The sequence below is a fragment of the Acanthochromis polyacanthus genome, chromosome 1 (genome assembly GCF_021347895.1).
Source record: "Acanthochromis polyacanthus isolate Apoly-LR-REF ecotype Palm Island chromosome 1, KAUST_Apoly_ChrSc, whole genome shotgun sequence".
NCBI lineage: Eukaryota > Metazoa > Chordata > Actinopteri > Pomacentridae > Acanthochromis > Acanthochromis polyacanthus.
The window spans coordinates 20,081,430-20,108,845 of record NC_067113.1 but is presented as its reverse complement, the minus strand read 5'-3'; the positions used below and the strand labels follow the sequence as shown (position 1 = coordinate 20,108,845).

General features: G+C 39.6%; 3 protein-coding genes across 4 annotated transcripts in view; 2 read left to right on the top strand and 1 right to left on the bottom strand.

Moving 5' to 3' along the window:
* The window catches only part of asap2a (ArfGAP with SH3 domain, ankyrin repeat and PH domain 2a), a 72,670-nt gene extending 61,968 nt beyond the window's left edge, over positions 1 to 10,702 (top strand). For both annotated transcript variants that reach the window (XM_022197452.2, XM_022197469.2), the window contains 7 exons: positions 788 to 1,016; positions 2,824 to 2,976; positions 3,532 to 3,637; positions 4,040 to 4,098; positions 4,233 to 4,312; positions 6,265 to 6,384; positions 8,742 to 10,702. In XM_022197452.2, coding sequence (XP_022053144.2) covers positions 788 to 1,016; positions 2,824 to 2,976; positions 3,532 to 3,637; positions 4,040 to 4,098; positions 4,233 to 4,312; positions 6,265 to 6,384; positions 8,742 to 8,816 — 822 coding nt within the window. In that variant the 3' untranslated portion in view covers positions 8,817 to 10,702. The remainder of the gene's footprint in view (positions 1 to 787; positions 1,017 to 2,823; positions 2,977 to 3,531; positions 3,638 to 4,039; positions 4,099 to 4,232; positions 4,313 to 6,264; positions 6,385 to 8,741) is intronic.
* A 227-nt stretch (positions 10,703 to 10,929) lies between these two features.
* On the bottom strand, positions 10,930 to 15,182 carry itgb1bp1 (integrin beta 1 binding protein 1). The gene is made up of 7 exons (XM_022197485.2): positions 15,050 to 15,182; positions 13,326 to 13,439; positions 13,160 to 13,238; positions 12,941 to 13,071; positions 12,710 to 12,802; positions 12,226 to 12,375; positions 10,930 to 12,093 (listed from the first exon to the last, which is right to left on the bottom strand). Exons 2-7 carry the CDS (start codon positions 13,404 to 13,406, stop codon positions 12,022 to 12,024), a joined length of 606 nt encoding a protein of 201 aa, XP_022053177.2. The 5' UTR covers positions 13,407 to 13,439; positions 15,050 to 15,182; the 3' UTR covers positions 10,930 to 12,021.
* A 244-nt stretch (positions 15,183 to 15,426) lies between these two features.
* LOC110952779 (cleavage and polyadenylation specificity factor subunit 3) lies at positions 15,427 to 26,467 on the top strand. The gene is made up of 12 exons (XM_022196495.2): positions 15,427 to 15,619; positions 15,728 to 15,791; positions 17,270 to 17,367; positions 17,508 to 17,636; positions 17,715 to 17,892; positions 18,003 to 18,092; positions 18,179 to 18,329; positions 18,487 to 18,662; positions 18,758 to 18,916; positions 19,541 to 19,687; positions 19,820 to 19,972; positions 20,091 to 26,467. The coding sequence occupies exons 1-12, from the start codon at positions 15,549 to 15,551 to the stop codon at positions 20,205 to 20,207; spliced, it is 1,533 nt and encodes a 510-aa protein (XP_022052187.1). The 5' UTR covers positions 15,427 to 15,548; the 3' UTR covers positions 20,208 to 26,467.
* The last annotated feature ends 949 nt before the right edge of the window (positions 26,468 to 27,416 follow it).

The following is a 27,416-nucleotide window of genomic DNA, read 5'->3' as shown; positions in this document are numbered from 1 at the left end:
TGCTGTCTTCATTTACGGGCACCAAAAAATATTGTTTCCTCCTCTGAAAAAAATCAAAAAATTCATCAAAAAATTCCCCAAATTTCTGAAAATTTGCAACACCTTCAGAAAGAAAATTTCGTATAAGTTTCCTTTAAAATTCCCCAAATTTGGCAGCAAAAATTCTTGTAAATATTTTCAAAAAAATGAGTAAAAATCTTCCCAAAAAAGCCTAAAAATATCTAAAGTGATTACATATCTATCAGTAAAACTTCTAATATTTTCTTTAAGAACATTCACAAAAAAATCTATTGATTTTTTTTTTGTGAATGTTCTTAAGAAACATTTTTAACATTTCTTTTTTTCCACCAAAAAATGTTCAAAGATATCACAAAAATGTTGAAAATGTGGACATCAGAAGTTTCACTCTGAACATATTTTTCCCCCACATTTTCAAACTTTAAATCGGGTCAGTTTTGACCAGCAGGATGACACGAGGGTAAACGTGAGTTTAAATGTTGCAGGCATATGACAAAGTTGCAAAAATTCAAAGATACCGTGAGTATGAGGTTACATTGTGTATTCTGTGCAACAACAAAACGGTTTCAGAAGAGACACATGTAAAATGATAACAAGCGAGACAAAGTTTTGTTCTTATGCTTGAAAGGTTAAATGTCACAAGACTGAACAGAAGGAAAAATGAAAAGCAAGACCAAAACTGCAGAAGTTTTGTAAGACGGGCTGATAACCATAACCCTCACACCCTGACATGCGTGACCCACCCTCTGACTCCTCGCTGCCCCTCCAGCCGAGTCCTCACCGGAGAGACGAGCGTCCGGTCAGCTGTTACACTCCGGGCAGCAACTCCCACCTGCAGTCCGGCTCGGCGGGCCGCGACGCCGCCGGCCTCTCCAAGGACAAGCAGCGGCCCTACATGCCCAACCTGGTCAACAACGAGACGTACGGCACCATCCTGAACACCAACCCTCCACAACCCGCCACCACCTCTGCGCCGCCCCTGCCCCCGAGGAACCTGGGTAAGCTCAGACTCAGCAGCACCACCAACAAAATACTATCAGACAAATGTTGTGGTAGGGAAAGATTAGTGATTACCAGCCAGAGCGATTATCCAGGCCAACATTTGGCATTTTACCAATTACCAATGTTGTTATCCTCATTCACTGATTATTTCTAATTTAAATGCACTACTTTGGGTCTGATGCAGCTGATAGAAAAGATAAAAAATACAGAAAAGAACAGTGGACTGAGCATATGGATCTCCCTCCCTGACCACCTGAGAGCTCCACACACACTGGATGTTTTTTAAAAAAGGCCTATAGACCTGTCATTTTAACAAAGCTTTTAATTAAACGTGCCCCTGAAGTTTCCATTTTTTATTGTTATTTTGTCTGATTGTTTTGTTTTTATCCTTTTTATATCTTACATGTAGCGCTTTGAGATTTTGAGTAAATGAAAAGTGCATTACGAATAAAATTTATTATTTTTGTTTATTATTATTAACTCCAGGAGACCAAATCAATCTCAAATCAATCAATTGATCAGTCAGTAAACAGAAGAGAACATACAGCATGGTTTTCTGACATCATTATTCCTATATCTAGGGGCTGCCTTAACCCTCGTGTTGTCCTGCGGGTCAAAATTGACCCGTTTCAAAGTTTAAAAATGTGAAAAAAATATATTTTCACAGTGAAACTTCTGATGTCCACTTTTTCAACATTTATGAGAAATCTTGGAACATTTTTTGGTGGAAAAAATAAATGTTAAAAATGTTTCTTTAAGAATATTTACATAAAAATCAACCAAAATCCTTTCTTAAAGAAAATATTAGAAGTTTTACTGATACATATGTTATCACTTTAGATATTTTTAGGATTTTTTTGGGAAGACTTTTACTCATTTTTTTGAAAATATTTACAAGAACTTCTTGCCAAATTTTGGGGATTTTTTTACATAAACTTTTAAGGTAAATTTTTAAGGAATTGGAATTTTCTTTCTGAAGGTGTTGCAAATTTTCAGAAATTTAGGGAATTTTTTGCTGAATTTTTGGATTTTTTTTCAGACAAGGAAACAATATTGTTTTGGTGCCTGTAAATGAGGACAACAGGAGGGTTATTACTGAAGGGGCCTAGTTGTGAATGGCAAACTCTCTGCTATTAAAGTATAACATTTAATGTGTGTCAGTTCAAAAATACTGGCTGTTTGTCTTTATTCAGGACCAATAATCGACCCAGAAAAAGCCGTATCAGTCGATCCCTAGTTTGTGGACAAAGTGGAGCATTTTTCAGTGTCATTTACTGAATATGTTTTTGTGTCTGGATGCTAAACTTCCTGACTCATAGCTGGCCTCTTTGCCCATTTTGTTGAAGTTATATTTATTAAAAAATGCCCTCGAGGAGCAGTTTCATTAACTCTGCAGGTCTGTGTGACTTCTTGACCCGTTTATGTGCCGCAGATGTTTCTGAGGCAGAGGAAAGTCACATTGGAGACAGATGGATGGGATGCATTGTAGTTTTTTAAGTTAACCGACAAGTGACACGTTCACCACAGTCTGTCTTTATTCCCCTTAGTGGCTGTCTGGAGAGCTGCCAGCAGAGCAGAGCAGAACCAACCAGCTGTGTTGCCCACCTCTCCTCACCGCGGCCCCCACCGGCCTCAGCATTTTGCACATTCCCTCTCCCCATTAACTGTCGCTCTCAATTACACTCCGGCAGAAACGGCTCGACTTTTGTAGTGAATGCTGGTTCTGGCAAAGAGCGCTGCATTCTCTCCGACTCCCCTTTTTTTTCATTTTAATAATCCCTTCTCCTCTTCTGTCTCCTTTAGCACAGTTAGCCGGTCTGGGAGGGATCAGTCAGTCCTCAGCGTCCAGCAGCTGGAAGCCCGGTTCTTTAGACCTGGTCGGTCGGCAGAGATCGTCCTCAGATCCCCCCAACATGCACCCGCCTGTACCCCCCATGAGGCTCACTTCAACTGGAGGTATAATATGCACTTTGTTCTTTTTTTCATGATTTATTAATGCCTTTTCAGTTAAATAGCTGAACTCTTGTGTCCTTCGTGAATTCCCGGAGACCTTCTCGCCATTTTCAAGCTTGACCACTGCCACAGTAAAGCCATGTTAACACAGCACAGTGTTTCTAAGTGTCTGCGGATCCCAGTTCAGTTAATTGTGCAGTCGATTTTATGGACAAAAATCTATTCTGAATCTTAACTCAAGCATTTGAATAGTTCGTGTAATTTTCCACTTCAGTTTGTTGATTTAGAAGTTTTCCTCCAGTTCTCCCAGTAAATGAATACATGAGCAAAAACAGCAAAATTGATGATAAGATTGTATTAATTACCGAGAACAAACACAATCATTACTGAGAGGTGTGCAGCCTCTTGCCAAGGCCAACAAGTAGTGATTGTTTTTGGGATTAAACGTTCATTTTTGACCTTGGAAGCGACAGTTTGCAAAACATCACAAGAGTATATTCAGATTGCAGCGATGTGAGACAGACCAAAGCGAGCGTGTTGCATTACTGTGTGTTCCAGGTTTGGGTCTTGCTCCTGTGGCGAAGATGGAAGCGATGAGCATACAGTCCAAATCTAGTCAGGGGCCACTGGGGTCCAGATCAGCGCCACCTAAATCTCCTGCAGGGTAAGATAATAAAAGCACATTTATGCATTAATCAGTGACATGTCATGGTGTCTTTCCAGCCGTTAGATAATTCACTGCACATACACAGAAACATCTTGCTTTACCCCGGGGTTGCGTCTCGCTGTTCTTGTAATGTGCTGTTTGTTTCCCAGGAGCAGCGAGAATACATGGCTGCTGTTTAGCCGCTTCATTAGCTTCCAGGCTAATCGAGCATCGAGCCAGACGAGCAATAACTCTCCTCCGCAGTCGTCCTTTTGTCTTTTTGTCTCCCACAGGGCTGGTAGTGCTGCAGTAAATCTGTTACCAAGGTGCCGAGAGCTTTAGAGAGCCGACAGCGTTCTGTATCTTTATATGACTATTACTCTGTTAATGGAGTACGTTTTTTTTTTCTCGCCTTTTCAGCAATGATAAAAGCTTCAACAGAGGACCTCTAAATCGAACGGAATCTATTGAAAGAGCGGGTGAGTAAATGGAGGTTTAAACTGTACAGAAAGTTGCGTAGAAGTGGTTTTACTATCTGTCAGATCCTGTTTCTTCTCTGGAAGCGTGGAAAGTTTTGTTGCCGTTGTGATATAATGTCCTTTTCCTGTTCCAGCTAAGGAAGTGCCAGGATGCCCCCAGAACTCCATCGGTCAGTCTCTGCCTCCAGCCCCCATGCCGAGGAAGGCCTACCCGGTGAGTCCCTCATTCTTCCTGTCCTTATCATCCAGATTGGACTTATTCATTCATTCTGTTGGACAGACTCATTGGCTGCTCATTTTCCAAGTCACAGTTTATTCCCTGTTTCGTGTCGTGTAATTCCATCCCCTATTGTTTCGGTGTTTCCACTGTCTGCTTGCGCTGTAAAGTCTTTCCTGTAGTGTGAGCCTGTACGTGCTTCGGCCAGGACTCTCTTTTCTCACTTTGAGTGGAGAAACTGTTTAGTTCTGTTTTAACTTGTCCTTTACGTCCATGGAAACAGCACAGCCATGACTGGAAGTAGAGAGAAATCAAAAATGTCCTCGCACTGAATGACACGGCTACAATGCCATTAATCCTAAAAAAATCTTTTTTATAAAGTAGGATTTTTCTTTTTTTTTTTTTTTTTTTTTACAGAAATTGAGAAATAGTAAAATTAGCGTGTACCTCATTTTCCAAGTGACCATAAATGTTACCAGTACTTTTAAAAATGACTGTACGTACTATAAATATTTAGCTATTTACATTTTTTATTTGTTTGTATGCCATCGTATTCGCTCTGCGTACGCACAGCCTGCAGTTCATCCTGGTTCCAGTGAAAAATTCCTGAATTTCTGTCATGACTGTCAGTCACAGCTGATTTCTTCCTTGTCTAGGAGTGAAAAAGTTTGTTTTTTTGTTTGTTTGTTTCTTACAGAATCTGGTTGGAGACAACTGATCATTTTTGACATCTTTAAATGAGATATTTTAAATAAAGTTTTAAGCTAAGATTGTCTATTCTTCCTGATGAAACTGCACATCACAGGTTAGACATTCGATAAATGGTGTCATTTTGGCCACTTTTTAAAGAAAACATGCCTTTTAAAGAAAAAACTGTAGATTTTGGGATGTATAGAGTCAATATGGATGAAGGGACCTTCAACCTTTTAAACAGTTTCAATCTCATTGGAGAATCTTGGGATTACAGCAGCTTTTTCTTCCTGTTATTTTGTCCCGTTGAATCGTGGATGAATCAGTGTTTTTTAAAGATTTTATGTTTTTTTTAAATCCATTTTTCATCAATTAGTTCTTTGCAAAAATTCAAGTGACAAAATTTCACAACTTCACAAACCAAATGAAAGCACAGTTGTAGTGCAGAATGCACACAGAGATGAACTGTAAAAGCTTTCACCTTGCTCCAAAAACTGGTTATCCTCATTATGTTGACTAATGATACCAGAAGAGGACTGCATTCACTGATAAAAGAAGTTACTTTATTTACAGAAGACAACATGTTGATGACGATTCATACAGCGCCCTCCATAATTATTTGCACCTCTGATTAAGATGTGTTGAAAACCTTAAAATAAATTCAATTGTTATTGCAGAAGCATACTCTCACACTGAAAATTGTAGAAGAATGTATTATAGGAGAAGATTAGGTGCTGTTTTGTTGGCAAAAGGTGGTTGTACAAAGTATTAACATCAGGGGTGCTAATAATTGTGGCACACATGATTTGATGTAAAACAATTATTTCTTAATGTGTGATTTTTCCCCCACTGAATAAATGCACTTGAATTAAAGGTTGTATTTTCCTCTTTTTTTCCACTGTGGTCCTATATTATTTAGAAAAACAATGTATGAGAAGCTGAAGAACACATCTTAACCAAGAGTGCCAATAATTATGGAGGGCGCTGTATGTTCAAAGCCCAAAGTGGTAAACATAATAAACTGCATACAGTGCGGTATACAACACTGAAAATCAATCTTAGGAGATTTTTTATGGATTCAAATTCTAAGGTCAGAGAGGGAATGAAAACAGGAACACTACCAGAAGACACTGCAGAAAATGTCTTGAGTTGTGGTTTTTGAAATAATCCACAAAGTTTAGCACAAACACACCAAACCGTTCTTTTTCTTCTGCACAAACTCCATAAAACCTGTTGGTGTCCTTGTTCTCGTCTCTCAGAAACAGAGGCCAAAGCGAGTGAAAGCCATCTACAACTGTGTAGCCGACAACCCTGATGAGTTGACCTTCTCTGAGGGCGAGGTGATCGTGGTGGACGGAGAAGAGGACCAGGAGTGGTGGGTGAGTGTGTGTTTCCCGACTGTGGTTTGTTTTTTTTGTTTTTTTTTTTGCATTTTTGAATCCTTGCATATGTTTTCAGATTAAGCACAAAGCGATCCCACTCGAGTTCTGCCATGTGGATGTCAGTGCGCTCCGTAACCATGGCGGCTAAAAGCAAAAAGCCATGACCTCATTCTGGCTGATCTCCCCCTTCCTCCTCCTCTTTGTCCGCCTGCTGGTGCTTCCTCTGTGGAGCCCCTTGTGTGGACATCCACCAGCTGCAACTTGTTTTCCTCTGAGCCACCCCTGCAGACATGACCGTATTTAGTCAGTATTTCTGTCCCTGCGTGGACCCGAAGTCCTCCGAGGTCCAGCATCCAGCGGCGTTATCACTTTTTTTGTGTCTGAAAAATTCAGATCACAGTGCAGTAATGAAGTCTCACAAACAAACGGTCACTTTGCTGAAAAACAGGTCTGTCATGTGATATGAAGCTTCTTTCCTATAGTAATACTCTCTAAGAGATTATTTAAATTTCTAACTGATGTCCTGTCTTGTCATGTTTCACTTGTAGCTTTGTATAAAAGTTGTCCAAGCAGAAACATGTCCTAGCTTTTTATTTTCAGGTATAGACGACGATTAAAATGACTTAAATGGAGATAATAAGTACTGTCTGCTTTATACCCAAGGTAATATAAAAGAGGAAAGTCATTTTAGATAGAGGTTTGAACAAAAGCTTACATGCACCTGTAAAGGTCATGTATATCATGGTAGCCTTGAGTTTGCAATCACTTGTAGAATTTTAAAGTGTCTGTGATGGAATGATGAAAGCTCACGAGTTTTGTCACAAAATGCAATCATGCATTTTGGTTTCTTCATGAATTTATTATAGATTTTCTAGAAATAGGACAAAATCTGTTGGGTCAAAAATATTAAAACAGTGTAAACATTTGGTAGGCACTTTTTATGGCTGTCTGCAAGCTTCTGGTTGTATCTTTGACTACGCCTTTACATAGAATTTGTGCAGTTTCGCTAAATTTTAAGTTTAAGTTATAGTCAGTACTTTGGAGAGACAAACCTAAACCCTTATTTCTATCCTGATTTTGCTATTCTTTCCCACTTTTGATGTGTTTGGGGGTTATTGTCTTGTTGGAACACCCAACTGAGTCCAAGAACAACTTTCTGGGCGATTTTAGGTTTTCCTGAAGAATGTTCACGTAATCCTCCTCCTTCATTATTCCATTTACTTTGTGTAAAGTTGAATCTTAAGATGCTTCCTTCTTGCATGGCAGCCGCTCAGCTCAGGGCAATATAAAACACAATTTGTTTTAGCAGCTTCTAATGTATTGCAGATCTGCTTTTTGCTGATTCCTGGTTGACTCTTGACCGTTTGTCTCTTAGCATCAGGTGATGGCTTGGTTTGTCTTCCTGGTTGTGGCAATGATGCAGCTCTACCTTATGCTTTATACTTACAAATATTTGCACAGTTGATTTTGTGATCTATCGTTACTTTGAAATTGCTACAAATGACTTTCCTGACTTGTTCAGGTCAGTGACGTGCTTTCTCAGATCTGTGCAACTTTCTCATTGTAAGAATTGTGTCAGAGTCTAATGAATCTATCTGATAGGTCCTATTTAGATTGGGTCAGAGGAGTCAGCAGCTGTAATCACTCTCAAGAAATTAGGAGGCCTGATCGTTAAGAAAATTTGATGAACACAGCTTTCTACATCACCCAAAGTGATAATTCAGGTTGCTTTCTGTATCATTTTGACCCAGCAGATTTAGTCCTATAATACATTTATGATATAACCAAAATGCATGATTGTTTTTTTCTTTTTTGTGACAAAGACCTATGGGTTTTAATGATTCCGTCACAGAAACCTTAGAGGTATAGGTTGGGTTATAGGAAACTCAAGACTGCCATGATATGCATGGTCCTTACAAGTGTATGCAAAGTTCTGTTCACAACTTGAGATATTTGTCGTGACCTAGCTTTCTATTCCTCCATGTGCACCGTTAGATGTTGTGTAGCTGGGATGAATGTCGTCATTGATGTCTCACTTCGATTCAATTTTGTTTCCAAAAATCCTGATTTGACACGTGTGCACTGGCTTAAGTTCGATTACGTAAAAAGGCACAACTGAAACAATAATGTTAGGATTTTATGAATCAATATTGGATCATATGGGTGAAAATTGTAATTCATTGATAAAACCATTTTACCTTTTGTCCTATTTGTGTGTTTTAGAGGTGTTGTAGTATTGTGTATGTGTTCTAGATGGCTAATTTAGTTACAAGTGATCAAAATTACTTTATCGTCATATGTCTTCACCCAGTCTTGCTTAAAAACTCCTAACCCTCTGTCTTTCTTCTTCACAGCTGGGCCACATTGAAGGCGATCCGATGAGAAGAGGAGCCTTCCCCGTTACATTTGTACACTTCATCGCTGACTGAACGGTCACTCTGGATCTCAGGAAGTGTTGCGGGATGTGGCGTCCCACTTTCACCCGTCTCTGTCTGCCATCGTCCCGGTGTTTGTCGTCAGCATCTTCATCTTCTTCACCGGCATCTGGAGTGAGCTCCTTTAAAGTGTCACTGCTGCGTCACCACCTCAGCATTATATGGGTGTCGTCACGGCAACCGTTGCAGACGTGCAAGTCTGGGTGTCACAGGGGACTCGTGGGACTGTATGTGGTTTTTATGCTTCCTGTTAATGTTCCTGACACAGGTTCTAAAATTCTAGAAAAGAAAAAAAATCAATGATTGTAGTGAATGACTTCCCGCAATAAATGCACTTTTCTTGTCTTTATCTGTGTTACAACATAAGATGGCATAATGAAGGTTGTATGTACAGTATTCATTTCATCCGTTTTCCGTTCAGCTGCATTGTACAGGCAGTCCTTGAAGTGGTAGCAGTGGGAAGATCACAGCAATGTATCTTAACTTCCTAACAACTGTAAATGTGAACGTGCTTACATTCCACATCTGTGCATGAGCGATTTTTAAATGTTCTGCTCGGTAGCTGCAACTTTCCACGTCTGTAGTAGCCCTCCTGCATGGAGGTTTTTCTAAAGGTGCTAAGTTAACCCTGGAACATGCTGAAAGCTGCACTCGAGGGAGCGCTTTCCTGTCCCCATTTCAGTGACAGATTGGTGTTGGAAAGGGGACGCTGCATTTCTAAATAGCCTAACACTTATCACGCCTGGAAGAGCTCACTTTCTCAGGTGTGTGTAGAGTAACAGAGCTGCAAGTGGATTCAATGTCATGCATCTTCTGCGAATGCTTTCACCCACACACCGCCTGTAGCATTTTAGCATTTTGGCAAGAGTGGAGTCATTTTCAGCAGCAGGACTCCATTTCTTCCTCCTCCTTCCTTCTTCTGGATCTGTTTTAGGTCAAATGCTGACTCTGACTGGAGCTGCAGCAGCCAGTAATTACCCTTATGCTGAGTCTGACACCTCAGGCTGTCGTCGCCTGTCATCTGCCTTATTAGAGGAGTAGAAAGTGTGTGTTTGTGTGTGTGAGTGCATGTATCGTCTGCACAGAATAAGCTGCGAATGAAAGAATATTAAAATAAGAGGAAATTTAAAAAATGAGAGCCTGGAAATGAGATGAAAAGCAGGAGTTAGCTCTGTGACTTATTTTGTTTCCTCTTGCCTTTGAGAACCCTCACTCTGGCAGGCTGATTTTTTTTTTTTTGTACACAAATGAGCTAAATTGAGTCTGTCTTTGACTCTCTACACAACCTGACAGAAAGGAACATCCTTCCTTTAGCTTCAGCCTCATATCAGTACATCTGCGGGGTCCTATGATGTAGAAACAGGTTTATCTAATGTGTTACGTATGAATATGAAACATACAGTGTAATTAACTTTGGTTTAGTTGCAGAGCAACTGTCTTTCTGTTCATATTGTTGATATTTAGGCATTTAACCTGAAACCAGAGCCTTCCGTGGATTTGTGAATGACGAGAAGAGCAGCATGTGAATCGTAGCTGACGCGCTCTCTTCATCATGTTTATTATTAACTCACTGGAAACAGGAAGATTTAATAATCTATTCGTGTAAATATGTTTGGTTTTGTTTGTGGATATTTAAATGTAAAAAAGAGCAGAGCTAACCTGGGCAGTAAATGTCTTTTAATGCACTGTGGTGATGAGCAGTTACAAATGCGACCTCAGCTGGACCTGTGTGTGTGCGTGCTGTAAACACAACACTCATGCAAGTGGGAACACAATTCATTCTCATTAACCATCTGTGGATCACTACATCGACTCTTTAACTCTATTGTGAAAGTAAATGGGGAAATGAAACTGGAATAATAAAATATGAAATAATACAAGGCTTTGGTCAGTTTCTTTTGAGTAATGAGGTCAACTTTTAGTTGATGGTTTCATGAAGCAAATGTTGTGGGGATAGTTTACTCTTTCATGCATAAAATTGCTGAGTTTCTACAACATTTGACTGGTATATTACAGACTAAAAGCCAGGCGATGTGTCAAGAGCTCCCTCTGATGGGCACATTCAAAATGCACTGCAGTGTAAAAACAAACTGGACGACAGGAAAAATATTTTAAAATCCTATTTCTTCAGCATAATGCAAAAAACACACTCAACATTAAACAATAACGACACTAATCAAAGGGATCATTCCTTAAAATCACTCCTGTATTGTACCAGATCAAACATCTTACATTTCCTTATTGCAAAGTGTTTTGAACTGAACCAAAGCGAAAAGAAACGGGGAGATGCCGTGTGTTATTATTGTACAAGTTAGTACCACAACTCCAAAAAATCTTCTGCATGTGACTACGAGCTTATTAGAACGGGCATAGTATCAGCTAATCGAATCTAACCTAATGCAGATTTAATCACTACATTACAAAAATTACATCTAAATTTTGGTATCAAGAAAGTCACTGGACATTTGTCGTAAAAAGAAGTGAAAAACAAACTCAAAGAAGTCATTAAAAGTAGATACATCCCACGAATAAAGAAAAAAAGTGACAAATATATAGGATGTGGGGCCCAGTTGAAGCCTGTTTGTACCGTTCCTTCCAGTCAAAAAGTGACTCATATGGTACCAATACTGATAGAAAACAAAACACACACACACTTAAAAATATGAAAACGGTATCCGAGTGGAAGAGAAGCATCAGTCAGATATGTGTAACTTCTCAACTGATTGTCTCCTGTAAATCACCATATGGGCAGAGATGGTTTACAACATTTTGTACCATTTTGTACCATGTTTTACATTAAATACAACTAAAACCACACTGCTAAAAGCTGCACAGTGTGCTTCAAAGCTTTTCTTAAATGCAAACTTTTCCCTCTTTTCTAAGCTTTACTTTTTAACTGGAAAGAGCAAATGTGCAAGTGAGGTAAAGGAAACATTCCCAGGAAATGATTCAGACAAATTCACAGTAGTTCTGTCTCAGCTGGACGATGATGGGAAGGAAACAGCACCGAACACATACTGGACTTTGCCATCAATCATGTTTTGCCCTTTTGATGACCTCTCCTGAAGTTAAGAAAGCAGAGTTAGAGAAGGGGGAAACAGTCCCAATCACAATGGTGGCTTTCTAATGAACTGTTGCTGGTTTTGCAGTTGTTTCACTTCTTCACTCTTCTAGACAGATGCCATCTGTTCCTCTGGCCTCACGACTTGTCTGATGTCAGAGCGCAGTCAAAAGAAGCCGACAGCACCTTACAGATGGACTGAGCCTGCTCCTGTTCAGACAGATAACAGATACGAGGAGAAGACGAAAACAAAGCAGCATTCAGTGACGAAGCAGATGACCCCAGACTACTTTACTTTTTAATTTTAATACCCTACGTCCAACTCTTTCAGTTCACACTCACTGAGCTGCTGCACTGGTAAACCCAGATGCTGCACTCCTCTTGTTTTGTGTCGGTGGTTTTCAGAGCCAGGAGGTTCTTCCCTGCACCCAGACCATCGTCGTAGCACAGCATACGGACTATCAGGTAGAGAGGGTGGCGATGCAGCACATCCTGTCCCGAGGATACAATGAAAAACACCTGATTAATAACCATTGAGCATGAGAGACAGATAATCCTCCTGCACTGATGTGGTTTCAGTAGCACAAATTCAGTTCACTCTGCATCACATAATAAAATGTGGAGTGTGGAAAACGCTCTGCAGGTGATAACTAAAATATCTGAGTCAGCAGCGTTGTGCAGAACCGTGTCAAAAATATAAACAGATGCTGAATTCATAAACCAGGCTGTTGGGCTGTATTGATGACCCAGCAATGCTGCAGACTCTAATCAATAACTATTCACTCTCAGCTACAGTATATCACTTTTCTATTGCTTTGCTACTCACACACTGGTCCAGTGAGGCCACTTTGACTCCATACTTGGACACTCCCAGAACCATCTCCTCCTCCCCAGGAACAAAGGGCAGCTTTCCATCTTGCTATGAAAATAAACGGAATATTTATAGCATCTTCTGCATGGCATCATAAATTTACGTTACACTGATTGCAGTAAGCCTGAGGAAACTAGTGAAGCAGTGACTCCTACTTAAACCTCCTACCTTTCTCTAGCATTTTACCTGAGCAGCATCAATGTAATTGATGAGGTCCAGAGGTTCCTGGAGGGTCTTGCTCATGTCAAACTGCAACTTCTCAATGGATCCCACATATTTTACCCGGAACTCAGCACATGTCTCAGATGTGCTGTTCCCTACAGAGAACATACACACAATCCATTAGAGGAGGAAATGAAAGAGAAACACTGAGGTTTAGACCAGTTTAACAGGAGTCACACTGACCTGAGCTCTTGGTGGAATCTGTATCAAGGCTGGCGACAGTGCTCGATCTGGAAAGTCCTCCCAAACTGGAGTCAACAGACTGCAAACAGATAGAAACATTAGACCATAATGTCTGAATTGTAAAAACAAAAAGGAGACAGCGGTTTCTGAATGTGTGTTATTGTACCTTGCTTTTGGTGCTGATCTCACTGCTTTGTGAGCTGCTGCTGCTGTGGCGCTTTTGACTTTCCGAAACATCCTTCACCATGACGACCGCATCCAGCCCTCCAGCCGCACCGACCTGAATCATCACAGTAGTAAACACACAGCAACTGCCTTCTCAGGTTTCAGCAGAGAGGATGAATAATTGAAAGAAGACATATCATTGCCTAACTTTTGAATAATGAATGCTTCAGTTGCTACCGTCACAGCTGCACAGGAATTCACATGAAATATTGTAAGAGTTAGATAAGATGTATTTATTAGGAAGTGGAATATATATATATATATATATATATATATATATATATATATATATATATATATATATACATATATACATATATGTCAGGGTAGAGACTGCGATTTGGTAGAGTTGGAGTTTCTACCAGTAGAGACTGCGATCGCAATCTCTACCAGTAGAAACTCCAATCCTACCAGTAGAGATTTGTCAGGGCTAAGGTTAGACTTTTAAGGTTAGGGTCAGGGGTCAGGGCAGGGGTCAGATTTAAAGTTCCATCTCTACTGGTAGGATTGGAGTTTCTACTGGTAGAGATTACAATCGCAAACTCTACTGGTAGAGACTCCAATCGCAAACTCTACTGGTAGAGACTCCAATCGCAAACTCTACTGGTAGAAACTCCAACTCTACCAAATCGCAGTCTCTACCCTGACATATATATATAATGACAATGCTTGACAATTCAGTCACACTGAGCCATCAGCATACATACACACAAAGAGACATCCTCATTAAAATGAACAGTAAAATGATTGAAAATATCGAGTAGGGGTTCAAATAAAGTCCCTCGGAAAAGTTAGTGTTTCTAATTTCCTTTTTTATTCCAGTAAGAAGATTGTTAGACTAGGCATCCCCAGTTGGTTCTTTGCAGTGATTTACTGCCATATTTATTAAATTTGACCTTAATTAACTGTTGTTTTACTTTGAATCCCAATTCTTGCATTTTTTAAGACAAAGATTGGTAATTTTTTTTAGATGGTATATGTTTAATTCAGGATTTATTATTTCATCATACTTTTCTATTCAACACTAAATAGTTTTGACTAAAACACCTATTTATTTATTTATTTATTTTTAATGGAACACAACACAGCAGTAAACATAACACTGTAACACGCATCTCATTTATCACTATCTTATAACAGTTTGCTGATTAGTGAAAAATATTTTTTTGTCATTCAAATGTTGGTAATATATTAGGTTACCATAGCAACCGCGAGTATCCGCTAACAAACTGTAAACAGGGGAGGCACCAGTTAAACAGGAAACTAAATTATCCGATACACCTGCTACTGTGACAGCAGCAACCAACTGCATAATGTCAGAGCAGAGTATCACTCCTATGTTACTGGTGGAGTTTGAATATATTTGGAGGATTAAAAGTAAAGGCGCCATTAAAAATACAAAGGAGCACAAATAATACACCAGAATCAACAGGTTATGTTTAACTCGACCCCCAGTTATTGAACTACGTGTAGCTAACCTACGTGCTAAGTGGAAAATACATGCTGAAAGGAAAGCAAATGTCTGCATATAAGTCATCCTACTCCACCTTAAACGTCCCACACCGCATTCATTTTCAAAGTTGAAAACCGAGGACTTTGGCGGGGGGTTGGTAAACAGAGACGTACATAAATTTAGTAATGCTAGCAAACTTAAATACTGCATACCTGTTTGTACCGTGACCGCCTCAATGTACCGTTTAGAGTTAATTTTCTTCGCTTTCTATTTACGTACAGTTTGACTCTTCGGCTTCCCTTTGAGTTTAGCAGCCTACACCCAAGCCCACTTAAAGGGGCCGCATCGGCGTACTCGCCCTAAAAAGTAACCGCAAAGTTGAATATTACGCCGACAAGCTGACCTTCAGTACTTTTTATTGATTGAATTCACTGCTTACTGTTACTCATATATGAAAAATGTACATATTTATGATTTATTTAAGTAAAGTACCCTTTTCACATGTAGTTGCTTTTAACATTTTACGGCAAACCCCACTAACGTCTGACTCGGAACCTTTGTCGTCGCTCTTGATTCTACTCGGCGGTATTTTGCACAAGCCGCCGGAAGTGTGCCGCTCCGAGAGGCCGCCCCTCTTCGTTCATTCAGCAAATTCAAGTGCAATATAACGAGATTTATCTTTTCCTTTTTTCAAATTGAAAAATTAAAATTATGGCCACAAAACGCAAAGTAGACATGATTGTCCCCGCCGAGGAAAGCGACCAGCTACTAATTCGTCCACTGTACGTTTATTTTTCTTTTTTATGATAACATTGTGTTTGTCCGTTTGTCCCTATAATAAAAATAATTACATATAGCTTTGGCCTAAATGCTGTTCTGTTATGTTTCAGCGGTGCTGGTCAAGAGGTTGGGCGGTCATGTATTATCCTCGAATTTAAAGGAAGGAAAATTATGGTAAATATGAATTTTAACTCCGTGTTAATGTGTAATATCATACTGATGATATCCATTTGTTAATTTCCATGGACAAAGAATTCTAAATATATTCTTAGACCCAGTAACATTCCTGTAAGCATTATTTATTATTATTAATGGAGCGTCAATAACTCTTTCTATGGTGGCCTTTTAATGCAATAGCCTACATTATATGAATGAACAGGTGCCGTGGCAAAAACTGATTTTTGTCCAGTTTATATACATCTACAACTGCATTGTCACGAAGTACAAATGATAACATGCTGTATATGTTTGGTATGTCTTGTGTCCTGGTTTATATGTGAATGTTCGACTGTAATAACATGATGTGTGAGATGTGTTTTATATATAAAATAAAATAAAAATTTAATCCAATGGGCTATAACCTTCGAAATAAAACCCTCATGAATGAATGAGCGTCGTTTATTGCATTAATATCATTTCAGTCACTATGATAGGGTCACAGTCACGTTTCGACAGCTGCAAAACTACATTATCTGAGTTGACTAATCCTTTAGCTATTTCATCCAATAAAAAAACAGTGTACTGGTTATAATCTAGAGCAGGCAAAATAATGCAAAAACCTAAAGAGTGAAGATAATTACTTTCAGGTCACTTTTTGGCACAACGCTGACTCTGTAGTGCAAACGATTGTTATTACTTTATAAGAGGAGATAAAGTACTTGAAAACTTTAATCCCCAATGAAGTTCTTGTACCAGAAATTGCTCAGAAAAAATTTACATTACAGAAAAATAACATGAGAATGAATGCAATACCTCATAGAACAGCAGTGAATTATAAGTAAGGTATACTGACAAAAGTAAAACAAAAAAAATTGAGCTAGAGTAGGACAGCAAAAAGTAATACCCCCCTCAAATAACATTGATATTATTATAAAGTGCTGTCATCCTGGCAGAATGGGGAAGAGTTGTACAGTTTGATGATAGAAAAGACCTCCTGTGGGGCTCTGTGCTGCACTTTGGTGATCTTTATATGTTGCTGAAGCTGCTCTGATGTAAGACCAGTATAGCATGTAAAGAATAGCATGCATCCTCGGAATCCACCACCACAGACTCAAGCTCCAGCCCCAGGACAGAACCAGCTTTTCCTATGACTTTGTCGAGTCTGTTCACATTGGGTACTTTTGCTCTCTGCTGCTGAGTGATTAAGCATCTGCAGCATGGTTCTGCAGATGTTGAGGGATTTTAGTCTCCTGAGAACAAACAAGCAGCTCTAACCTTTCTTGTACTGTGCCTATGTATTTTTTGGTCTTTGTGGATATCACATAGGTTCTTATAATTCTTAGCAAACTCCACTTCTTTTCCCTCGATGCTGACTGGGTTCAGAGGGGTCCTGAGCTTTGAACTGTTTTGTTCTGTCACATACATGTGGCATACAGAGCATTACACGGAGTGGATTATCCTGAATAAAATAAAGTCACATTTGTGTTTTACAGCTAGACTGTGGCATTCATCCCGGCTTGGAGGGAATGGATGCTCTCCCCTACATAGACTTGATCGACCCAGCTGAGATAGACCTGTTGCTCATCAGCCAGTGAGTGTCTTTTTCTCTTTTATTTGCTGCAGTGTCTGTCCTAAATTGATAGTTTTTTTAAAACATTCCTGGACGAGTGTCACAGAGATAAGCTCTGCTTGTAATCTTCTCATCATTTGATGCATGTGCTCTGTTATCAGTTTCCACCTGGATCACTGCGGAGCTCTGCCTTGGTTCCTCCAGAAGACCAGCTTTAAAGGGAGGACCTTCATGACCCATGCCACTAAGGCCATCTACCGCTGGCTTCTATCAGATTATGTCAAAGTCAGGTAAGTACAGCTCTGCTTATCGTATGAGAAACCATTCTCCTTTGCTGAGTTACATTTTAATTAATCTTTTCTTTACAGCAACATCTCTGCAGACGACATGCTGTATACTGAGACTGACCTGGAGGAGAGCATGGACAAGATTGAGACCATCAACTTCCACGAGGTCAAGGAAGTGGCTGGGATCAAGTTTTGGTGCTATCACGCTGGTCATGTGCTGGGAGCTGCCATGTTCATGATCGAAATAGCTGGAGTCAAAGTAACTTTTGTTTTCTTAAAGCATAATTACCTATTGTTATTCAGAGAGGTTGCTTAACAGAAACAAAATGTGCTCACATGTGTATTGCCTGTGTTTTTCTCTTTCCAAAGCTGCTATACACAGGAGACTTCTCCCGCCAAGAAGACAGACATCTAATGGCAGCTGAGATCCCCAGCGTCAAACCTGACATCTTAATCATAGTATGGCAAAAACAAATGATATCTCACATTGAACACTATTTTAAAGGATCTTAAAGTGATCAAGACTGTCATTTTTCTTTCTGCAGGAGTCAACCTATGGTACTCATATCCATGAAAAGAGGGAGGAGCGTGAAGCGCGGTTCTGTAACACAGTCCATGACATTGTCAACAGAGAGGGCCGCTGTTTAATCCCTGTGTTCGCTTTGGGACGGGCCCAGGAACTGTTGCTTATTTTGGGTTAGAAGTCACATTTGATTCTTTGATTCTGATCATCACAATATCTCTTGTGACAAACAGTTATGATTCTGTGTTTGCGTTGTATTTGAGTTGTTTTTTAAAGACAGTTTTGCCTCTTCCATCTTTATTCCATCATGTGCTTCCTGTTCTCTTGTAGATGAGTACTGGCAGAACCACCCAGAGCTCCATGACATCCCCATTTATTATGCTTCATCTCTGGCCAAGAAGTGCATGGCTGTGTACCAGACTTATGTCAACGCAATGAACGACAAGATCCGCAAGGCCATAAACATCAATAATCCTTTTGTCTTCAAACACATCAGCAATCTAAAGGTAGACAGCGTGACAGATACAGACATCCAGATTGTCAGTTACTGCTTATCGTGTTATAGCTGGACATGTATAACTGTGGTGTCTGTTCTTTCCAGAGCATGGATCACTTTGATGACATCGGCCCCAGTGTGGTGATGGCATCTCCAGGTATGATGCAGAGCGGCCTGTCCAGAGAGCTCTTTGAGAGCTGGTGCACTGATAAGAGGAATGGAGTTATCATCGCTGGATACTGTGTGGAGGGGACACTGGCCAAGGTCAGAGCAAGACGGGACAGTAGATGGTGTTTCTTAGCAAAGGCAGAAAAGTTCATTTGAGACAAGGATAAATTAATTCGCTGTCCTGGGCAAGAGTGCAGGTATTTGCGTAATTTTAGGTCATTTAAATTCAAATTCAATGTGTATGTTGAAACAGTGAATGTGCAGACAAAGTGTCACTACATAAAGCAACTTAATGGGATTGGAGCTGCTATGATTGATTAATCAGTCAACAGATTCAGCCAGCACCAGAAGAAAATCAGCAGCAGAAAAATGATTAAAACTGAGATCATTTTTAATCGGTTTTGTGAAATTTGATTCCTCAAATCAAATGATCAGAAACAACCAAAAAATCTACTCATTTCCTTAACTGTGCAGCCCATTCTAGCAGCAAAAAAATGAAATTTTCAACAATTTTGATAATTGACTATATTTCTCTTTTTCTTTCTTATATGTAAATTAACTGTCCTATACTTTTGGACTGTTAGTCAAACCAAACCATCAAACTGAAGGCCTCTCGTGGTTGATGATTAATTGTGAACATAATGGGAAGATTACTTGTTAATGAAAATAATCGTTTCGAAAGTTACAGCCCTGATTGTGATTATTGTTTACATTCTGCAGCACATCATGTCTGAGCCTGAGGAGATCACCACCATGTCCGGACAGAAGCTGCAGCTGAAGATGTCGGTGGACTACATCTCCTTTTCTGCCCACACTGACTACCAGCAGACCAGCGAGTTCATCAGGGCTCTCAAACCACCACATGTGGTAGGAGGGAGAAAACAATCATCATTTGTTTGTGTATAATGTGATCTGATTCCTGTGCTCTTCATATACTGGGTTGTAAAGAATAATGTGTTTTGCTCTCTTTATTAAAAAGAGCTTCATGTTTTTTGCCAGATCCTGGTACACGGGGAGCAGAATGAGATGGCCCGTCTGAAGGCTGCGCTGATCAGGGAATACGAGGACAATGATCAGGTTCACATCGAAGTCCACAACCCTCGCAACACAGAGGCTGTCACGCTGAACTTCAGAGGAGAGAAACTGGCCAAGGTCAGACCACAGTCTGTCTTCTTTTTGTCATCTACTGTTTTTTGTTTTGCTGTCGCCGTGTGCTCTTCTGACTGCGGACTGAAAGCTGAATACAGTTACTGAACATGTCTGTTCTCAGGTGATGGGCTCACTGGCTGATAAGAAATGCATTCAGGGTCAGAGAGTGTCAGGAATACTGGTGAAGAAGAACTTCAACTATCACATCCTCAACCCCTCTGACCTGTCCAGTAAGTGACTTAATTTCCCCAGTATTCTTCCACTTGAAGCACAGAACAACCTGAGCATTTTTAGAAATGTTTTTAGTTTGGTTATACTCCAAGCTCTGGTTCCTTGGTCTGAGCTGATGATTAACTGAAATTATTGAGTGGAAGGACAAAAGGATGTGTAATGACTAGCTGGGACTTCAACGTGTTAATTAGATTATCGCATTTAGTCACACCTTTCTCAGTTCCCTAATTTGCGGCACACCGGTAACACTGAGGAACACCGAAGCTCGTGTCACTCTAATGAACCACTGTGTGTTGACTCTAAGTGCCGGAGCTTGAATCAAGTGGCAATTGTCACGTGGCTGATGAAGGCACTTCACAAAGCATTTCATTGGTTTACAGCTTGAATGTTTTGGCGCTTTACTATGCTATATATGACGCTTCAATGACACTCCAAGATGTGGGTTTTGAGAGAGGAGTTTGTATGTTCCGAGTTATGCTGAGTGGCAGAAGACGGTCCTCTGTGTGGGAGTATTTCAACTTGACAACATCGACCAAGAAAAAACGTGATTTGTGATATTCAGATTTTATCAGCATCATGCCCATGTTCACAAGCACAACTAGTGACACTTGTATTTGATCGTACTTCACCAATATGACCAAAATTGAATGGCCATATGCACACATATGTATGTACGTGTGTGTGTGTGTGTGTGTGTGTAGGAATGAAATACAGCCTGAAAACTAGAGTCACACAAGTTTGACATTTAAACTTTGTGCTGGTACAGCTCTGCAGGTTGCACTTGAGTCTTCTAGTTTTTCTCTAACTTTTGGTGAAAGATCAAATTCAGCCATTAACACATGGCTTTATATTTTATGTAATATTTACTTTATTTGCTAAACAAAAATAGACAGATGCAACATCGCTAATAACTTCAAATCTGTTTATTACCATGCAACTTTAAATGCGTTTAACTGCACGCATTTGAGACTGAAACAATGGTGTTTTGTACTAGTGCTTCGGTCAAATTATGAAATAGCTGCTGTAATTCCAGTCTGCCACCAGATGTCACTGTTCCTCCTCACAGCGAAGCCCCAAAGCTGAGAATCATTTTCGGCACAAAAAGAGAGAAAGCCTCAAAGCTTCGCAAGGCTTCGTTCTCCCATCACAAGTCTGCAGTGAAGAAGATACCCAGCTCAAAGAGGTTTGGTAAACAGAGAAGGAAGACGAGAGGCATTGAGCTTGTTGGAAGGAAAGTTTTCTTTTAAAAATATTCCTGGTGGCAGCTTGGATAAAAGCGTGGTTGTAGCAAATTGTTCTACAAAGAGTTTTCTGATCACCTCAGTGTGAAACATGTTGCTGTTAGCAGCAGAGCTAACATTAGCTACGGCAGTCCTGCTAACGGTTAACGGCTAACGGTGTAGCCATCCCATAGTAGACAACTTTTCAAGACACTGAAAGTGTTTTAGTTTACAAAAAGGCTTAAAATGTTGAATATAATCACTATAATTGCATTTTGAGTTTGCAGTAATCTGTGAATGTAGCAGACAGATGAAAAATACAGATAAACAGAAATTAAACAAACACTCATGTGATTTAAGTTATTTCACTGCACTGTTGCCAACTCCTCAGTAAGGAAAGTCGCTGTTGGCTGTCCTAAAAGTCGCTTGAAGTCGGTAAATGACGTCATCGCCTAATTTGCATATTTCCCAGTTTGCATGTAATTGTAAACGTTTTAGGAGAGAGGAATAACATTGTGAAAGAGACCAAAAAGTGAATATAAAATACCCAAAATATGTTTTTGTACTAGAGGCTAAATGCTGTGGTTTATTTTAGCATGACAGTGAAGAAAGATTTTCGTTTATATGGCTCCGTAAGTCTGGATGGGATCTGTAGTGACTGCGCATGCGCGATTCATCTGCCGTCTGGCCGCGGAGTGATGTGGGTCTCCCCCTCCCCTCACTGGGACTGCTGCGGGGTTACTGGACTGACAGCCTGTGCTCTGGGAGGGGTGAAGCTCACAGCCGCACCTGCTGCTTGTTGAGGACAGTAACTGCAGAATGAGCCGAGTTTTCCTATTAGAGTCTCCAAAACGGCAGAAAAAGTCGCTAGATTTGTCGCTAGTCGCTTTTGACCAAAAAAAGTCGCTAGGAGCTTTGAAAAGTCGCTAGATTTAGTGAGAAAGTCGCTAAGTTGGGAACACTGTTTCACTGCCAAAGGAGAGACGGCAGGTCTGATTTGTGGCACTGACAGCGAGCAGTGACACTTTTTGTGGCACCGCTGTGGTGCCACGGTTAATGCCACTGTGCAGTGACACTTTTTGTGGCACCGCCGCGATGCCACGGTTAATGCCACTGTGCAGTGACACTTTTTGTGGCACCGCGGCGGTGCCACGGTTAATGCCACTGTTTGGGTGAGATGCCACTGCCGCAGCGGCATTTCCAGTGGCCTCTGGAGATGCCAGCAGAGATGCCACGGTTAATGCCACTGTTTAGGGAACATGCCATGGTTAATGCCAGTACTTTTACCGCTGTTTGGGCGAGATGCCATGGTTTATTCCGCTGTCTGAGGGAGATGCCACCAGGGGTGAAAGTAAGCCGGAACGGTCCGGAACTGCTTACCGGCAAAAGATCTGGTGGCGGAAAGCAGTTCCGGGAAAAGATCTGCTGGCGGTACGCCGCTCTTCCACCGGTATCTATGTGTACGCCGGTACGCCGCCCGGCCTGCCTGCTATCCATAGATATCGACCGGAGTTCACTCAGCAGTACGTGAGTGCGCATGCGTGTCTACTTCAGTAACACAGCGATTGTTATGGCCAGTAGCAGCCAATAGCAAATAGGTGCGCTTGATTTATTGCACTGGGACGAGCAATAAATTACACGAGAAATTCCACACGTTCTTGTGATTGGCTGAAAAACTTTCAACAGGATTTACAAGGGTTAGCATCGACGGAATGGGGTGAAAGTAAGCCGGAACAGTCCGAAACTATTACTAATAGTTCCAGCAAGAATTTAAAACTACTTTCACCCCTGGATGCCACGGTTCATGCCACGGTGCATTGGGATCTTAAAGTTTTTTTGTTGTTTTTTTTTTACCAGCACTCTAGCAACTCTGTTATGAATGGCAATCAGCGTTTAGCCCCCTCCCTCGTCTCCATGCTGTTTTGAAGAATTCTCATCAGAGCCTCGCACAGAAATAAAGTTGTGCAATTAAAAGCAGATGAAATTTAAACTGATTAAACTGAAAGTAAATATTAGTTACTATCAAAATTTAAATACAATACAGAATACAAAAAAGTAGATTAGTAAATACAGTAATAAAATCCAAAATATGAGGTGTGTGTATCATATTTGTCTCGAACAACTCAACCATTTTAATACAATATAAATACAATACAAAATACAAAAAAGTAAAATAGTAAATACAGAAATAAAATACAAAATATGAGGTGTGTGCATCATATTTGTCCCGAACAACTCAACCATTTTAATACACTATAAAGACAATACAGAATACAAAATAAAGTAAAATAGTAAATACAACATATATGGTGTGTGTGTGTGTGTGGGAGGGGGTGTTTTCCTGGATTAATTTATTTACTCAGGTTCATAACCTCCTCAAACCTGGCAAATATTTTCAGGGTTTTTTTGTCGACTATTTCTTTAATGAAGTTCTCATAGTCATCATGTTTTTCAAAAACAAATGACATCATTTCCATTGGAGAGGACTCATCAAATTCACCCTCCCAGCTCTGCAGTTCTTTGAGGACTTCCATTTGTTCCCCTTTGTCCATTGAAATGACAGCTGGCAGCTTCAAGGCTCCCCCAAATTTGGAATTTTTGCACCAGTCAGCTGCAGCTATGACATGCATTAGAAGCACTGTTCCCTGCAGTAAAGAGAAAAACCTCATCGAGGTATTTTGCGTATACATCATTCACAACTAGTTTTTAAAGTTACAGAGTATTTACTATACACTCTTAAAGAGATCACATATTAAAACTGTCTGTTATATTTGTCCCAGTTAATGCATACTGGCAGCAAATGAAATCTGCGTCATGCCACGTAGTTAGGTATTGCTGTATTTCATTATTATGCAACATATATCTAATGTGAAAACTTTATGGGATTAATTAGGTTAATGTTAAAGTTTTTGTATTTTCTATTTTTTTATGTATTTACAGGATCCCTTAGTAGAAGCAGAATGGTGTTGCTAAGGTGAAGTATGTCTGTGTCTGTTTACAAATCTGTTTACAGACAAGCAGCAGAACACTGACAAACTTCATCTCCCAGGTTTTTATTCAGCTGCAATGTTATGCCATTATAAGAACATAAAATAATGAATATGACAATGTACAGATCTCTGTATAAGTTTCAAGCAACACAGAGCATAGAGTTTCAAGGAAATATTATCACATACTTTACTTTCTGAGAAGTAGATATTAAGTTGTTGGTTAGTGCAGAAATAGAATAATTTCTTACCGGTTCTGTATTTTCCTCTGTCACTGTGGTTTAAGCCTTAAGATGCTTTTTACTAAGATGACTTCTGTTGGCTAGTTCTTTTCCTGTGCAGAAAATGCACTGTGAACCAACACAGGCCAACAATGACTCCGTATCACAGAACACCTGATGAGAACCTGTGAAGAACAGTAACAATGTTGGTTATAACAGCACGTTCCACCATGACATGCTCGGTGGAAGTCAAGGTGGAAGTTATTTTAGGTACTTGTGAAAGTGGCTTTTCTCACCTTCCATTTCCATTTGCTATTTCTCACCAACTCAAAACTCTGTGGAAATATTGAATTGAATGGTCAACAAGGAATGATAGTAAATGAATATCACTTATGCTTGTATGTCACAATGTAAAAGTAGCTATAAATGTGGAGAGGCAATTTTTTTTAGTTTTTTAAATGTTTGTTAGTGTAATGTGTTAATTAAATTTGACTGTAAACTTTTAAATTGCTAACATTGTGTTAATAAAACCAGCCAGTGTGTCGTGGAAGGCTTGCTAATTGAATGCCACAAGACCATTGCTCCTGTCTCTCCAAATCCAGAGTGGCTGACGTGAGCTGTGTGATTACCTTTTTGACGACCTGCTGGGTTGCCAGGTCCAGTTTGAAGCGTCAGTCCAGTAACAAAGTGGTTGATGTAGGCCTACATGATGTGGCAACTATTTACCAGAATTTAAACAGTTTGAACGTGTGGACCTGGTATTATTGTTAAGATGCAGCAGTTTCATTAGTCTGGATTTTATAATCCCTTTTCCTGGTTTGAAAAATCAAGCATGTTGTGATCTCTATCACCTGTTAAGACTAGGCTATTTAACACCTAAAATACCTTCTTCTTTGTGCAATATACCAGAAAAACCAGAAGGCTGGTTTCAAGGCTGATTGGTTTAATGTACTGACACTGTGAGCATGACATGTCTGGATCTGTGGTCTCTACAAGAAACATATTTTGGCAACATATTACTTTCAAAACCATAGGCAAAATGCATGATTGAAAGATGTAACTGAAAGATAAACAGCATAAGACATGACAGTCCAGTAACGGTACAGTCAGACCAAGTCAAAGTCTACAGAAGTAGACTTAGATATGTAGAATATATAAATTGTAAAATTGTTCCTCAAAATTGTAGCACAATTGTTTATATGCTTTTATTCATGTATCATGTTTACATCCCTGGCATCTTTCCCAAAAAGCAACATCAGCTGTGGCATCTTTGTGGCAGTTGTAACCCACGCCTGGTAAAGCCTGTAATAATCAAGAAAGGACACAGACAAGTTATTTCAAACAGTTTTAGTAAACATATTTTCAGGTAACAATCCACACAACATGTGTAACAACTGAATGAAAATGGAAATAAAATAGCCTATTTCGGGAGAACTGAGGATGAATTTGTTTCACATTACTCCAGTCTGCCAGCATTTGGCAGCAGTTTCTTCCCTCAAATAAATACTGCGGTCAAGCCAGCCGCCTCTCGTTTCTCCGTAGTCAAGCCAGCCGCTCCTACATTTTCAGTGCGCTCTTATCGTCAGCTTACGGTAAATGCACGAGCGTGCATCAACTATTTCCGGTTTAAAAAATAAAACGCTGCATTCGCAGATGTATTATACAGGGATGTTTTAAGTAACTGACTCAGCTTAACTGTTAACTATCGAATTGTACGGCTAATATTTACACTAAATAAATAGCTTGAAGTATAAGAAGCTGAAAACTTGTTGATCTATCTGTCTGTCTGTCTGTCTTAAAAATTGTGAATTCAAATAAAAAGTGATGTGTGTCATCCCAGTGATGTATTAGTGTGATAATGAAATAAACCTCAGTTGAAAAGTCACATGATCTGGACCGAAATGAGAAGACATGCTGATATTTACATTAAAAAATGTTTAATTTTTTGCTTTAAAATCTTTTAAGCCAAACTATTTCTTCTTCTTTGGCGTATGCTGACCAGGTAAGGTAGCATTGTGATTCTGCATTAGTTTGGGGTCAATACGTCACATGACCTGAGAGCTATTGAGCAAAAAGGCTAATATTTACTGTAAAAAAACTGTTAAAAATCAATAAAGACCAGAATCAAATATAAATTGGCGTATGTTTACCATCTTTAGTAGCACTATCATTCTGCATTAGTTTGGGGTCAATTAGTCACATGACCTGAGAGCTATTGAGCTAAAATGCTAATATTTACTGTAAAAAAAATGTTAAAAATCAATAAAAACCAGAAATCAAATATAAATTGCCGTATGTTGACCATCCTTAGTAGCACTATCATTCTGCACTGGTTTGGGGTCAATAAGTCACATGACCTGAGAGCTATTGAGCTAAAATGCTAATATTTACTGTCAAAAAACTGTTAAAAATCAATTATGTCCTAAAATCAAATATAAATTGCCGTATGTTGACCATCCTTAGTAGCACTATCATTCTGCACTGGTTTGGGGTCAATAGGTAACATGACCTGAGAGCTATTGAGCTAAAATGCTAATATTTACTGTAAAAAACTGTTAAAAATCAATAAAGACCAGAAATCAAATATCAATTGGCGTATGTTGACCATCCTTAGTAGCACTATCATTCTGCATTAGTTTGGGGTCAATAGGTAACATGACCTGAGAGCTATTGAGCTAAAAAGCTAATATTTACTGTAAAAAAACTGTTAAAAATCAATAAAGACCAGAAATCAAATATAAATTGCCGTATGTTGACCATCTTAGTAGCACTATCATTCTGCATTAGT